Source organism: Falco naumanni, chromosome 2, assembly GCF_017639655.2.
Source record: "Falco naumanni isolate bFalNau1 chromosome 2, bFalNau1.pat, whole genome shotgun sequence".
Lineage (NCBI taxonomy): Eukaryota > Metazoa > Chordata > Aves > Falconiformes > Falconidae > Falco > Falco naumanni.
This window is the reverse complement of record NC_054055.1, coordinates 105584749-105599780: the sequence shown is the minus strand read 5'-3', so window position 1 is coordinate 105599780 and position 15032 is coordinate 105584749. Positions and strand designations below refer to the sequence as shown.

Here is a 15032-nt window from a genome sequence, read left to right as displayed (position 1 = left end):
AGAGCTGCTTGCCAGCCAGCCAGCACCCAGACTGCACTGATGCATGGAGTTATTCCTGCCCAGGTGCGGGACCATCATGGAATCACTGAATCTTTGCTTCATTCCTGAAGTGCCAGAGGGTAGCTAGAGCAGGCTAGTACCTAAGGGACAGTGGGCCAGGAGCAAAATAGGCAATCACAGCAATTTTGTGTGAAAAAAAAAAACAAAAAGGAAGGGGCTCATCAGCCAGGACCTATTCCACACTACCCCAGTGAGGGAGCAGGCAGCCCTGAGGGTGCCAACCATGCTGAGCCAGGAGTCCAGGTCATCTGCATACAGAGATGGTTCTCATGCAACTTGAAGTCTAAAGAGTTTATCACTCTTATAGATGGTAACATTAAACCTTTAGTTAATCCTAAGTACAAAAAAACCCAAACAAACCACAAAAAAAACCAAACGTGGATGTACTTTAACAAAAAAAAAAAAAAAAAAAAAAAAAAAGTGGTTTAAAAAATAGATTTTGACATGACATTCTTTGTGCAGGATGAGTAATGTAATTTGTATTTTTAACAGTACAGCCTCAAATAATACAACTTCAAAATGAAACCACGTTTGAGAATGGGAAAGCCACGCTCATCTGTGAAGCAGAAGGAGAACCAATCCCCGAGATTACTTGGAAGAGGGCCATTGATGGAATAACTTTCTCGGAAGGTGACAAGGTAAATCAGCCTTTAATGTCTAAAGTATCTAAATATGTACTGTCTGGCTAATATTTTTATAAGCAGAAAATTAATTTAGAAATAGATTAATTCTATATTCTTCTGGAATTGGAAGGAATTTCTACTTTCCAAGGTAATAAGAGCGATGTGGAGATTCTAAAAATTAAATTAAAAAAAAAAAAAAAAAAAAAAGCAAAGTGCTGAAAGGTAATTCATCTTATCAGGCCTAAATTTTCATATATAATCGTTAAGAGTTTCAGTTTCATCTTGATCATAATGGCTGCCCATAGCCTTTCTTGAATATATTTAGACCCTTTCCAGTGTTTCTCAAAATGCAGTGGAGCCTATAAAAGTCTGAAATAAAATACTCTGAATACTTTGGTGTTCTTTATTTCCCACTTCTGAAGCGTTGGGTTTTTTTCCCCATTTTTCTGTTACATTTTTCTTTACACAGAGCAAGTAGTCTATAACTAAAAATAGAGCCTATTTTCCTATTTTGTTTTCCCATTTTCATGTTTTATTAAAAAAGTAAGTTGAATAAAGGTTACAGTATGACAATGAAGAAAGTCGGTTACAGTAGGAACAAAACCTGTAATTAGATGGGATGGTGAAAGCAAAGGAAACTGTAATGTTATTCCTAACCATGCAGATAACAAGCTCTTCCTACAGAGCCCTTTTTCCTTTTTTTTTTTTTTTTAAAATATTTTCTTTTACTATTTGAACAAGTTTTTTCTTAATTCCCTTACATAAACTATAGATTTTCTCTGTGCTGGTTAAAGTATGAGATACCATTTTCCTGGCTGGCTAATTCCGAATTTTAACTCCAGATAGCCAAACAGCTAAATACTGGCTTCTTGCGGATGTTTGCATATTCATAGGTGTTGTTTAAAAAAAACAATTGACAAACCTACATTGCAGTCATGCTACTGAGGGAATTAGATACATAGTAAGTCACTCAGTGTATAGGGAATTGCTGTATATTAGGGAATTACATATTTCCATTATTTGTGCTCTCAAGGTAAATGTCTGGTCTGGTCTAGTCTCTGACTTGACCTTTCCTCTAATTGAGGCAGTTTATGTGAGACTCTGTCTGCCATTTTCCTGCTATGTGATTTCCATTTTGCAGCAAGATAACAGTATTTATATAGTATTTTTTTCTAATAGTTTTGCATTAAAATGAAGTTTATCTTCTCCTTAAATATTTCAAGTCAAAGGTCATCTTTCTGACCCACAAAGACTACACTTGGTTCAAAGGTTACAAGTGTAGGCTTCCACTTATGTTTGGAATGTTTGTAAAAAAAACTTTCTTATATCAGAAATGAAAAATGAAAGCAAATCACAGAAACAAGATTAACAATGTTGGTGCAGTTGAAACCTGAAGTTTATCCAGTGCTTATATAAGACATTATTACATTCTTAATTCAAACTGCAGATGGTTAAACTGTCTAGACATGTTACTGTAGCTTTCTCTGAACTGTGGCTCGACTGAGTAATACTGAAAACCAAACTAAAACCTATATTCACTTTCTACTAGTGTGCTGATATACTGTATGTGGATGATAAAAAGATGAGAATAAATGCAGTTATATGGTTTCCTTTTTTCTTGCCAATGAGAGAACTCTGTGTATAGCTCATGGGAGAGTTTATGCTTAATGTTGAATAAGTTTCCTGTAATAGTCTGTATGTTCTTGAGCTATAAAATATGCTGCTGGATTTACCCTGTGGTTCTCAAGATCCAGGGTGCCAAAGCCTTGGCTTGTGCTTTACTACCAATTTAGGTGAATACAAAACGAAACTGGTAGTAATTAAATTGTTGAATAATTGTTGAATAATACAGCAATGTTTTGCACACAGGAAGAGAAGGAAAAAGTGAACTGAAGAAAGTGGGGAAGAAGGGGGGGCATTGTAACATAGTTTTTAATTGAAAATATTACTTAAATGTGATAACTTTTGAAGTAATGTCTAATCACCAGACATACTTGCATAAACATAAAATCATCATCTACATTCAGTGAATTAATCTTTTGAATTTTTTACCAGTTTTAAAACATTTTTTAGTACAGACTGTGCTTTATACAATTTTTTTGTTGAATTAAGAATATCTTTAGGGGGGTATTTTTTTCTGCGGAAGATGGAAGAACTGTTCTAATTATAATATTCACATGATGATGATTAAAAAACACAGAAAGTCTTGCTCTTATTTTTTAATTATTTTATTTCTTTTAGTATGTAGTTCCTCAATCATGTCATTCTTGTTTTGCTAAAATGCAAGTATACTTTGTGTGGATAAGGGAGAAGTCTGAATGTAAGATCATTCTTAGCCTGCATGGATTCAAAATGTTTTCTTTCAAATGATAGATAGGGCTTATAACCAGGACATAGACTTTTCTGAGTTTTGAAATTATTATGTCCAAAAGAATGGAAAATATGCACCAAAGTCATAGATCAAAGAAATAACCCTGCTGGGCTTAAGGAGGATAATGTTAATGAGTGAGAGGTCTATAATTATCTCTTAGGAAAATATAGCTTTGATAAAAGATTTTCAGTACATCAGAAGTGTGTACTTGAAAGTTGAAGGCAAGTGAGTTCAAACCAGAAGCAAAGAAGCCTTTTCTTCTCATTTTATGAGCTAGCCTTTGGAATAATCTACCTCACAGTGTGTGGTCCTTCTTACATTGAGAATTTGAAATAAAGGTGGCTTTACCCTTCCTCTGACCTCTCTTGAAATTTTAAATGGAAAGTTTTCCAGGAGGTCACATTAGGTGACTTCTGTAATCCTTTTATGGCTCTATAACCCATAAATACATGAGTGTGTAACCCTGAGTAAATGAATGATTATGTGTGACAGAAGGTGTTTGGCTCACCCTTAAAGATTTGAAAATGGAAATGAGCATCTAGTCCAAGATTCATATGCTATTACAGTGTCGAGCCAAAACTCTGCTTGGTGCATGTACTCTGCCTCTGCACCTCTAGTCCCTGACTCCCCAGTACTGTAAGTCTTTTCACTAACATTCCAACCTGGCCAAGCCTCTTTTGGCTGTGATTCAAAATGCCATGTTGCTGCAGACCTCTGTGGATCCAGCAGGCCTGGCCCTTTTCCCAGTGAAAAGAGCAGGCAGGAGAAGTGTTGCTTTTTGTAGAACAGAAGGAAGGATATTGATTAGATTTGGTTTGCTGTAACCACTTATAAAATAGATTTTGAAGATACACATAAATATCTACACATATACCTGAAGGAGAGCGTATCCTGATCCTCTGAACAAAAATGTCATTGTTTGCTGTGCGGACTGCAGAACTGTGAGGGCAGTTTCATGCTCTGCTTTTCTAGTATCTGATTCTAGCAGAAATATGAAAGCTGACCAATGTTGCTTGTAATTACCATTTCAAGCCTTGTTTTGGAATACAAATGACAATAACAGATGGGGCTTGTTATGAGACAGTTTCACCACTGTATGCAGCATGTGTCCAAAGAGGCAATCTGCTCTGAAGAATTTATGATCTAAACATGTAAAATGAATGAATGAAGTCAGTGCAGAGAGGTCACAGTCCAGAACCTGGTACTCAGCTTTGATCATGCCTCACGTGTGGGGTAACTGATTAACAGAAAAATGAAACAAACAAAAAAAAAGATAATTTGCAACTTGGATGTTGGACTTAAGACATATGAAATTATACTGTATTTGTCTGTATTTGACACAGATTCACCAAATGTCTTTAAAATACCTTAAAGTATTCTTCTCGTATCCACAAGTAAAAAAAAAGAAAAAAAAAAAAAAAGTGATTTTAACCTCATAATGTAGACTACAGAAATAGCTTGAGTTCTGCTTCCTTCCGTCTACCTACTATTACAATAATAATCTGGCTGTCCCCATGAAAATTCCTGTGACATTGTTTTTAAATATTGCAGAGCTCAGACCAAAAATTAAATTCTTTTCCAAGTTTGAATTTGCTTTATGTTGGCATGCAAATCATAACTATTTGTAGCTTGTAGTTTTTCACAGTTTTCATGATCAGACAACAGGCAAATGTGAAGAATTTGGGGGATGTTTTGTCTTTTCTTTGAAAGGTCAACTCTGCCTCCCCCCTATGCCTGTTAACTCCACTTCAGCTATTACGAGAGTTAGTAAGAATAACCTGATTTTTTTTTTACTCCCTGTGAAAGTTGTCACTGCACAAAAAGAAGCAGTGTTCCAGTGTCAGCAAATTGTGTTGCCTTTCTTGCGAGATAGTAGTGAGAGCTCTGTTACATTTTTTCACATCCAGGATCAGGTCTTTATTTGAAATTAATCACCCAAAATGAGGAGATGAAGCTGTATCTAGGGTATTTTAATTGATTCCAGGAGATTTCTTTCTTTTTTTTCTGAGCTACAAATCCCAGTCTTTGTAAATTAATCTCAGGAACTTTTGTTCTTTGAATAATTGGAAAAAATATAAGGGGCAAGTTCCTTGCCTTACAGAAGAAAATTTTTATAACCTGTTTCACCTCTGTGTTGTGTGAATGGCTTCTACTTACAATATCGTAGAATATTTTTCCTGTTGTAATATTAGCATATCTTAGCCTGCAGGCCAGAACAGTTTATGTAGCCAGCTGCAGCTGTGTTTGATTATGCAGTTGAGACATTCTGCAAACAAATCAGTCAGGCATTACGTATTTTTTTGTATTTTGTTCTTAACACCAAAATTAATCGTGATGGGCTTCACATTGTAAGGCTATGTAATAGAAGAGTAAGATTATTGTGACTGGAAAGAGAAGTTAAATAAATGGACATGAGAGTGAGTAGAAAGCAGGAGGGTGGCCTTAAATGTTAGGTAATTAGTGCTGTTGGGAATATACAGATTTATACCCTGTGACATATGCAAAACATGGAGCACATACGAGCACTGGATACTACTATACTCTCACCAGTCGTCAGATCTATAGAAATCTGCGTATGTTTTGAGGCTCCTTCATCTTCTCTATGGCACATTCAGCTACACTAATATGGAGTTGGGACAAACTCTACACAGAGTGGACAGTCTTGGGAGGTAGCAGTATTTTAGTAGAAAGATTCATTTGGGAGGGGTAAGATTGCACACAGTTAGAAATGAAAAACAGCTTCCCTGGGTGAGCTAAGGAGTAAAGCTGCAAGCCAATGTGGATATTTCAAAGTCCTTAAGTAGCCCAATCACTCATCTGAGTTCCACATGCTCTTTCAGGTAACACCACCTGCAGTAATACGTAAATGAAGCCAAAACTGAAGCTAGAAATCATTTTGGTGTACATAGCCTCTTCCCCAGCACAGGCTTGGTTGGTGTTTATATTGACAACTCAATAATAAGTCCCTGCTACATGGCCAAAGGGCCCTTCAGATTTGTTCCTCTTTTAGGAGATAAATGAAATGCTTTGTCACCCAGACTAGACCCAAATGGCTTTACATACACACAGCCATGTATGTATTCGTGTTGTGTGAATGTGAGTGATTGTGTTGGTATTATACTAGCTCAGAATTCTCTCATTTGTGCAAATTTTTCTTTTCAGTAAAATTTTAAGGTCAGTTTCCATTGGGACATAAATAAGTAAAGAGGGACAAGGTTCTTGATTCTATAAAGATAACAAAAAGCCAAGAATGTTTAAAACTTAATAAATCTTCTGTAATAAAAGCTTAGACAACCTAGAGAAAAAAAGATGTTTATTTAGGAGCGTCATGAATTTAATCAATTGTTCAACATGATACCTTAAATTAAGTACAAAGGTTTTGTTCATTCTGTAAATGGATAATCATAGTTCTAACAAATTTATATTACAAACTTAAGAATTCTCTCTCATTTAGTCCATTTTGCTTATGTACTACCTATGCACCAAGTAGATATTTTTGGGTGTTTTTTATGGGTTTTGGTGCTGCATTTACTGCCTGAAATGAAGCCATACAGGCTTGGAAATGGCATTTCTTTCCCTTCCAATATTAGCTTTTTCCACTGAGTCATCAGTGATGATATTCCCTGTGTTACACTAATGAAGACTGAAATTATCAGGGAACTTTTTATGGAACAACATTTCCTATGATACCAGTGGAGCTTGGACTTGAATATTCATTCATTCCTTCCACTACACAAAAGATCATTTCTTGAGCTTCTGCCTAAGTATCAGTTGAATTATCTGCTAATGGTTTAATAACTTTCAAGTTGTCTGATGAAATAGAGATCCTATATCTGATGATACATTAAGTCATACAGCCACACTTTTTACACTGGAGTAATTTGGTAGTATTACATAGTGTTACATTTTCTATGTACCATGGAAACTCATAGGAAATTATCAAAATCAATGGCACAGTCAACAGTGCAGTGCTGGCAAAATGTATTTTAATCTATTAAAACCTGTCAGCAGTTTTCCTGACCTCAAAGGTAGTTTGAATACCCTTGCATATTAGGAGAAAATAAGTATTTAGACTTTTGGCAAAACCAAGATGAAAGCAAATAACCTGGATTCTCTTTTTCAATCTCTTGTTTGTTTTGTTTAACAATTTTTCTACACTCTGTGTAATGATTAGTTCTTAGTAATTTATTAATGTCCTTAATATACTGTTAAAAAAGCACGTTTTCCTATCACAGTTTCACTGTACCATCTCCTTGTGTGCATCTACTCATATGATATCTACCTATTAATGCCAGTTCTCAGATTTCAAACACAGTCAGGTTATGGCAGTTTAACATGACAGTGCTGATGGACCAGTGTACGTCTATCATCTGTGAAAGGATGCTGGGCAACCTAACCTAAAGCATAATGCAAGAGTCTTATTTCTTTGCATTGGGAAAAGTGAAGACTGCACAATCCCTTACTGACAGCTTCTGAAATTCAGCAAACTATTTCTCAGGACTGCGTAACTGAACCATAGGTTTGAGCTCTGATTCATGGTCAGAATAACTCCCATCTCTGCGCGGACTCAACATGTGTTATTAAAATTTCTAAATGTTGCAATAACATAAATAACCTAAATAATGTTACCAACAATAAGCTGGGGTTTGTCTTCCTATAAATTTCTGCTTTTACAAATCAAGTAGTGACATTTATGCCAAAGGTCAATGAATTAATAGCATGTGGTAATCTTTACCTTACTACAAGCTCATTATCTAACATGCTTTAATATGTCTTGTAGGTAGCTGATACATAATGTTAAAGCACTCAGGGTGATACTACTTGGTAAAAATTTATTGAATTAACAAGTACTCGATAAATGTTCCATTTCTTAAAATAGTATACAAAAGTGGATATTTAATATAGAATTTTACATTAAGAATCCAGTTTAGTGAATATTTAGAGTTCCAGACTGAAAAAATACCATTTTACCAGCACATTTCAGAAGCGTCATTTGGAGTTATGGTCTGTAGAACAAAATATATTTTCTGTTTTAATTTAGAAAATGTAAAAATAAGTACAGAATCTCATCAGAAAGTACAGTTGCTTCCTTTACAGCTTTTTAATGTAGAGGAAAAAAAAAATAATTAGTATATATTGTGATGAGACAAATATAATGTTTATGGTATGGAACATGTGATGTATTTAGACCACAGTTACCAGTGCTTCCTTATCACAAATTCAAAGTGATTTCAGTAATACCAAAACTATAGTAAACTCTATTGAGATAAAACTCTCACTATCTCACCCAAAGGCAACACTGTAGGCATTTAAAATTAAGAACTCTAAGAACTTTAAGATTCATGGATATTCTTTAGGAATTCCTGAACTCACAGGTCATCATGTCATCATATTTAGCAAATATGCCCTAAATAAACAATTGTTACGAATAACCCTAATTATGTTTAAAAATATTTACAAATTCTGCATGAAAATGTACAGATTTATATAAATAGATTGTTCTTTTTGTCTTTATTACCTTTACCATCATATTTGTTAAAAAAAAATGTATGGCTATAAAATATTACACATGCATCATACACCTTGTAGCAAATGCCAAAATATTAAATAATATGGGTGTGGGGGTGTGTGTTGCTGAAGAGATATCCTCAGCAAATGTATGTTTTGGCAATTTCATTGGTAACTTTGTTTCTTGGATAAGATGTTGGGAGGTAGTAGCTGTATAAAAGAGAAGGAGAACTCTTACCCTTACCAGCAGCCCACCAAGAGGCCATCTGCTGCCCCTAGTCTCCTCTGCTCCAATGCGGATCCTTCCCACAGGCTGCAGTTCTTCAAAAACCGTTCCCGCGTGCGTCTTTTCTGCAGGGTGCAGTCCTTCAGGAGCAGACTGCTCCAGCAAGGGTCCCATGTCCTGCCAGGAGCCTGCTTTGGAGCGGCCTCTCCATGGGCTGCAGCTTTTTTAAGGGCACATGCACCTGCTGTGGCATGAGGTCTTCACATGCTTCAGTGTGGATATTCACTCCACCATGGACCTCCATGGGCTGGAGGGGGACAACCTGCTTCAACATGGTCTTCACCACAGCTCAAGGGGAATCTCTGCTTGGGTGCCTGGATCACCTCCTCTCCTTCTTCCTTCTCCCACCTTGGTGTCTGCAGGAGCTTGTTTCTCACACTTTTTTCCTCATTCCTCTTTTTCCTTTCCTTCCTCACCCTGAAAACTGATTACCTTCCTTCAGGCTGCCCTCTCTCCTCCCAGTTTGCCTGCATACCTGAGAATCCTAGAGCTGTGACTGATTTTTTTAGCTGTGATTAATTTATCCACATGGTGTCTCCAGTTTATGTGTTATTACAGAAGTTTCTTCAGCAATGTCCTATCCATAACTTCTGATAATTTAATTTAATAATACATATTCCTTACGTTTCCTGAATTTGCAGTTGAGTATGAAATGCTTTAAGCTGACTGAAAATAAACTATAAATTGATTCTAGGGTTTTGCATCTCAGTAATGCTTTCCCTAGCAGAATGACATATGGGGTTTTATGCTACCATGTTGCAATCTCAGCTTTCTACATTGTTTCAGACTCTAGTAGCAGCATATTTTTTCATAGTAGTTTCCACCCAATTTGACTGATATGTTCAGCATAATCTTTTATTTATATACATGCATATAAATAAATTTTAAAATGTAATTATATAAAACCTATTGGATGATACCAGGTAAATAAAATAACTAGAAAACAAATATTTCTATGCCCTTTCAGATATGTCCAGCGTAGCTCATTTTCTCCATTTTTACATGCTACTGCAAAAATTTTCTGTTGTTTCTTCCATTCCAAAAAGCCATACAGAATTGTCAGGCTTTGTGAACAAAGACATTTTATTCTGTGAGGTCTGGATCTGGGTCCTTCTTGCAGACAATTCACCTGCTCTTCATGACTTAAATTATGCATTTCTGGCTTCTTGTGCCTTTCCTTCCCCTAAGGAAGCCTTGTTGCATATCTATTGCACTGCAGGACTCCCCCTCATCCCAGTTTCCAGACAGACTTCCTATGTGCTCTTTAGCCATAGTAACTTTAATAAAATATAAATCACCTTTACAGAAAACTGGAAAGGACCCCAAGCTGCATACAAGCACTGAACAAACAAGTAAGAGAAAGTAAAATTTTGATCCCCTCCCCACCCCCGCACCCCCCCCCCAAAAAAAAGCCCATGTTGTGCTGCTCTGTGTTGCATAACTGTATACCTTCACCACATCAGTTATTCCTGCAAGTAAAGCTAAACTATATCATGATCTAAACCTGAATTCTATGAAAATGAATGTACATATAAATGCATTAATCTCAGCTTGAGATTCTCGGAGTAGCTGTCATTTTAAAGGTTATTTTATATTCTTCCATAGGAGTTTTGTGAGCAAGAGGGGCATACAACCCATATTTACCCAAGAATTTGTTGTTAGTCCAAGTAATATTTTATCAGTTTATACAAAATAAAACTATGATTCCTTCCCTTCCTTTGGTCAATCTAAAGGTACTTTTGTCCATTTTGTACTGCAGTAAGCTTACATGCTTTGTCTTCATGGGTTTCCAGCTAAAAGTTGTTTTGGTTTCTTTTGTTTTGGGCTTTTTTTTTTTTCTTTTTTACTGTTTTCCCCCGTTAAAGTTACAGAACTGCCTCCCCCGTTCCCAATTAAGACAAAGAGCTAATGTTTGCTAGTTAGATCTTCACCATATATAGTACTTAGCAAAGAGCTAACCAGAAACAAATTCAGATAGTTACCTGATGATTAGGGACTTGCTATCTTTAAGCAAACTGAAATCACCTCAGACCAAGGTGACCCCTGGCAAGTCCCAAGACCCTGCACTGGAGCAGAGCTCTTACTAGCAACAGGAGAACCATGCTTACTGGGCTACAACCCCTGCCTGAAGGAAAGCTGGGATCCTAGTGCTTGATGTTTTCGTGTTCTTTCACAGTTACGTAACTCCATCCGTATGGGTGGTTCAGTGTGGTACAGTGGTAGAGTTTGACTGTACTAGTTACTTCTACAGCTGCAGTCATTTATACTTCAGGTTCGAATTGACCCAAACAGAAACAGGACCAGATTGAAGTTCCGAGTCAGAATAACCATACCTGTTGCTACTGATGCTGTATATATTTAATAGTGAGTATTCTTGTTGAGATGCAGAGATTGAGTAATACACTGAAGAATGAATTCTGGCAGATCACATAGAACCCATACTGACACATGTTTGGGGTCATATGCTTATGCTAGAGTCCTCCCTTACTCATCCTTTGCAGGAAAACCTTGTAACTCCAATTTGCATTGAAGTTACAAATGCTTTGCAAGCATTTTAAAGATTTACAAAGCTGATGTATAATCACCTGTGTCTTACTCTCATTTATCCAAAGAATCCAGTCACAATAAGATTTGATTGTCTAAAGTAAGATGTAACTGTATAGTAAAATCATTATTTTTAGTGGCTGTTTTATATGAGGTCTGTATTGCATAAAAGCATTGTACTTAATGGTCTTATTCCTGAGAATTTTGCTGGTTTGGATCCATCTGAGTCAGCTATATTAATGGCATCACAGCAGTGTTGGAGTAGATTCAGAGCAGCAAAATTCTTAGATATAAAACCTTTAAATACAGTATTTACGATTGAATCAGAATTTCTAATGCAAAGTACTTCTGTAATTATTACAGTTGTAATATTTGTGTTATAAACACTCATTTGTCGTTACTATTGTCATTTTCTGTGACCAACACTAATGTTTGTTTTCCTCTACAAGCTTTTTTCAGATGATGCTAATATTTTTGCCATTAATAATCATCAACCATTTCTTTCTTGTGATTTGCATCTTTAGCACAAGTAATCTTGAATGGCTGATCATCATATTTTCTCTCTTTATTATTTCTCTTTCATACATTTTTGTGAGTAAAAACCAATCAAGGGAAAGAAGTTCAGTGTTCTGTTTCATGTCTTAGTGGTTTTGGTGTATCATATGTCCTGTGTCATCTCAAAACATAACAACTTAAGTTTGAAAGAAATGCCAGCATGAATCAATCAAATATCAGTTCATAATTTCTAAGAGTTATATGAAGCTTTCAAGAATACATTTTTCCTGAGATTGTACATGCTGTTAACAACCTGCATAGATCTCATTACTATTTCCAATCTGAATTCTTTAAAAGTAACTGTTATGTCTGCAGATGAACAGAAAATCAAAACAAAGGTTATTTTTTTTCTTCAAGATTAATTTTTTGTGACGTCCCTGGTGTCACACTATAGATCTACAAAGAATAAATTCTTCAGTAATTTCTTCCTTGTGGAAATACAAATTCTTAACAAATACAGGAGTCTGCAGCATGCTGACATATGTTTAACCAGCTGCAGTTCTAAAAGAATCACAAGGTCTCCTATAAAAATCACTGAAGTCCAAGACACTGCTGTAGCATTATTCTGCTTCACTGGACGTTAAGGCATATGCACGTAGCAATACTCTGGAATTTTCTGCTGTCTCCAACAGGTGCATGGATAAAATACATTTACCTGAAGAAAATGGGAAATATTGTGAATATACCATCCATAATCCAGAAGGGAGCTTCCATCAGCTTCTACACGATGATGGCTGTTGTGACTAACAGCCCTTTCTCATCATCAAAGGTAGATTTTTAGATTAGGAATTGCTGGTCACTTACATTAATAGACTTCTGGAATTTTATCATCATTTAGTATCAGTACGTCAGGTTGCAGAAGTTCTTATCTTTCATGCTGCTTCAAGGAACAGTTTCATGAGCAATTATGACCTGCTTAAATCTCACGTATAAGAAACATTAGCCTGAAGTATGTGATCTGAGGTTTTCCTCTCATGTGGATATCAACACAACCCGAAATCAGAAAGCATCCTAAAAAATATTGTTATTCATGAAATTCCAAAGGTGATTCTGTTAATCAGTATTTGTTTTTTCCTTGAAAATTCAGTGATGTGTACTCAGAACATGACCGAGACAACGTAATGAGTTGGCAGGTTTTGACAATTTGATCTGAAGAAGGAAGAGCTAGGCATAAAATTAAAACAGGTTCTTTATAATATTTTTGATACTTCCCATCCTGCAATGTGAGGATCTTCTATGATGGATATCTGCAGCAGCTCCTTTGGAGGAACTTGAAAAAGTCCTGCAGTTTTTACTCAACTTATATGTTCTCACAATGACTGTTCTTGAGTATGTGCACCATGGTTTACAAAAGAAATAACATTCAATTTTAAGCCACTTTTTCTTCATATTTTCTGTTGTTAACACATGCAATGCTCATCAAAATAGCACTGAAGTACACAAGGCGTCAGAAGACATATTTGGTAAATATGTGACAGGCAAAACTGGCCTACATTGGTGTAACTATGGACAGTAATGGCACTTTGATCATAAATAAGCTTTAAACATCAGAACAAAACCTAATAAAGGTATTTCAACATGTCTAGATTTTAAATATAGGGATTTTTTTGCTTGCATTCTTGCACTTGGACTTCAAGGGATGAAGGAGTGCTTTGTCAGCCAAACAGTAAAATCTGTAGGAGGGAAGATAATCAACACAAAGTTACAGCTGCTCTAACCATCCAAGTAATATTACCAAAATCCAGCTACAAACAAGACACCAATTTCTGCATCTGTTCTCACCTTCCACTCTTGCTTTCAGCCAGCTGAAAATGCATGTTTTGGCACCTGTACAACTTCATCTCATTTGCTGCTACAGTTCCTCAGTGGGAGCTGGAGAAATGGTTGATAAATCAAATTCAACCACTAATCACACCATCCACCTCTCTACAGTTTCTACAGTTGAAAAAGAACGACAGTTTCTAAGCATCATCATCAGCTAATCCTCTGTTTCTGAGAAATTACATTTTTTTTACTACAATGGCAATGGAATTGTACAGATTGAACACTCTGTGGTACCTGAATAAGTTATTCTGTCCCAGAAGCCGTTCTTACCTCTTTGTGGATGTTGTTGTCTCATCACATTCCTATTCTCTCTGCATGTGGAACCCTTGAAATACAGTTGTCATCATTCTGGTACTACCCTGGGGGCTCTGAAACATGGTTTTGGCCATTCATCAACAGTCAGGTCAGCATCAGCTGGCCAGGACTATGGGAATATTCATGTGTGGAAATCCAAATCATGTGAGAAGTTTGGGAAAAAAGAGCATGACAGAAAAAGTCGGGTAGTAGAGCAGCATATATGTCATGACAAGAATTTTATCAAAATCAAGCATACATGTATTTACTTTCACAGAATCTGTAGCATTGCTCTCAAGTGATAAGATACTTTCCATTTTATTATTAGACTAGGATTCATTTGGGTTAAGCTACATATTCTGAGCAAAAATATAGCAAGTGCAGAAGGTTCTCACCCTTTGGGGTTTTTTTTGTTTGTTTGTTCATTTGTTTTCAGAAGGTAATATTTTATAATTAAGTGTTGCCATTATGAAAAATTTTACTTGGAGACCTGTATAGAAGAGTTGTCATTTCTTTGACAATGACAGAGAACTAGATTGCTATCAGTATTCACACTAAGAGGTGTTTTTCTGTGAAATGTTAAATTTTTAATTTAAGGAAATGTGGGGTTTATGTGGATGAAGTCACAGTGTCAGCTGTAGCTGAGTAAAATGCTATTAAAGTCTCTGCTGAGGATTTCTCACTTGTTTTTTAGCTTTAAGCTGATTGGGGGGGGGGGGGGTGGGGGGGGTGGAAGGGAACACTACCAAAGCCCCAGAAAAGCCACTTTTATTTATGAATTCTATGAAATTTTCCAATTAAAATTGATATTTCTTATTGATTTTATTATGATTTCCCAGATGCTATAAAAAGGTAACTTCTGAAGACCTTGTTTAATTTTCAGGACACACAGTGGTCTGTTTATTGAAATTATTCTTCCAATGTCTTAGAGTGTGTCAATTAACGTGCTTGCTCACTGGTCTTTCTA

General features: G+C 36.0%; 1 protein-coding gene across 1 annotated transcript in view; it reads left to right on the top strand.

Annotated features, from left to right (window-relative positions):
- NCAM2 (neural cell adhesion molecule 2) overlaps positions 1 to 15032 on the top strand; it is a 289954-nt gene that overhangs the window by 180706 nt on the left and 94216 nt on the right. The window contains exon 8 of the mRNA XM_040582866.1: positions 553 to 698. Within this exon, the coding sequence (XP_040438800.1) occupies positions 553 to 698 (146 nt within the window). The remainder of the gene's footprint in view (positions 1 to 552; positions 699 to 15032) is intronic.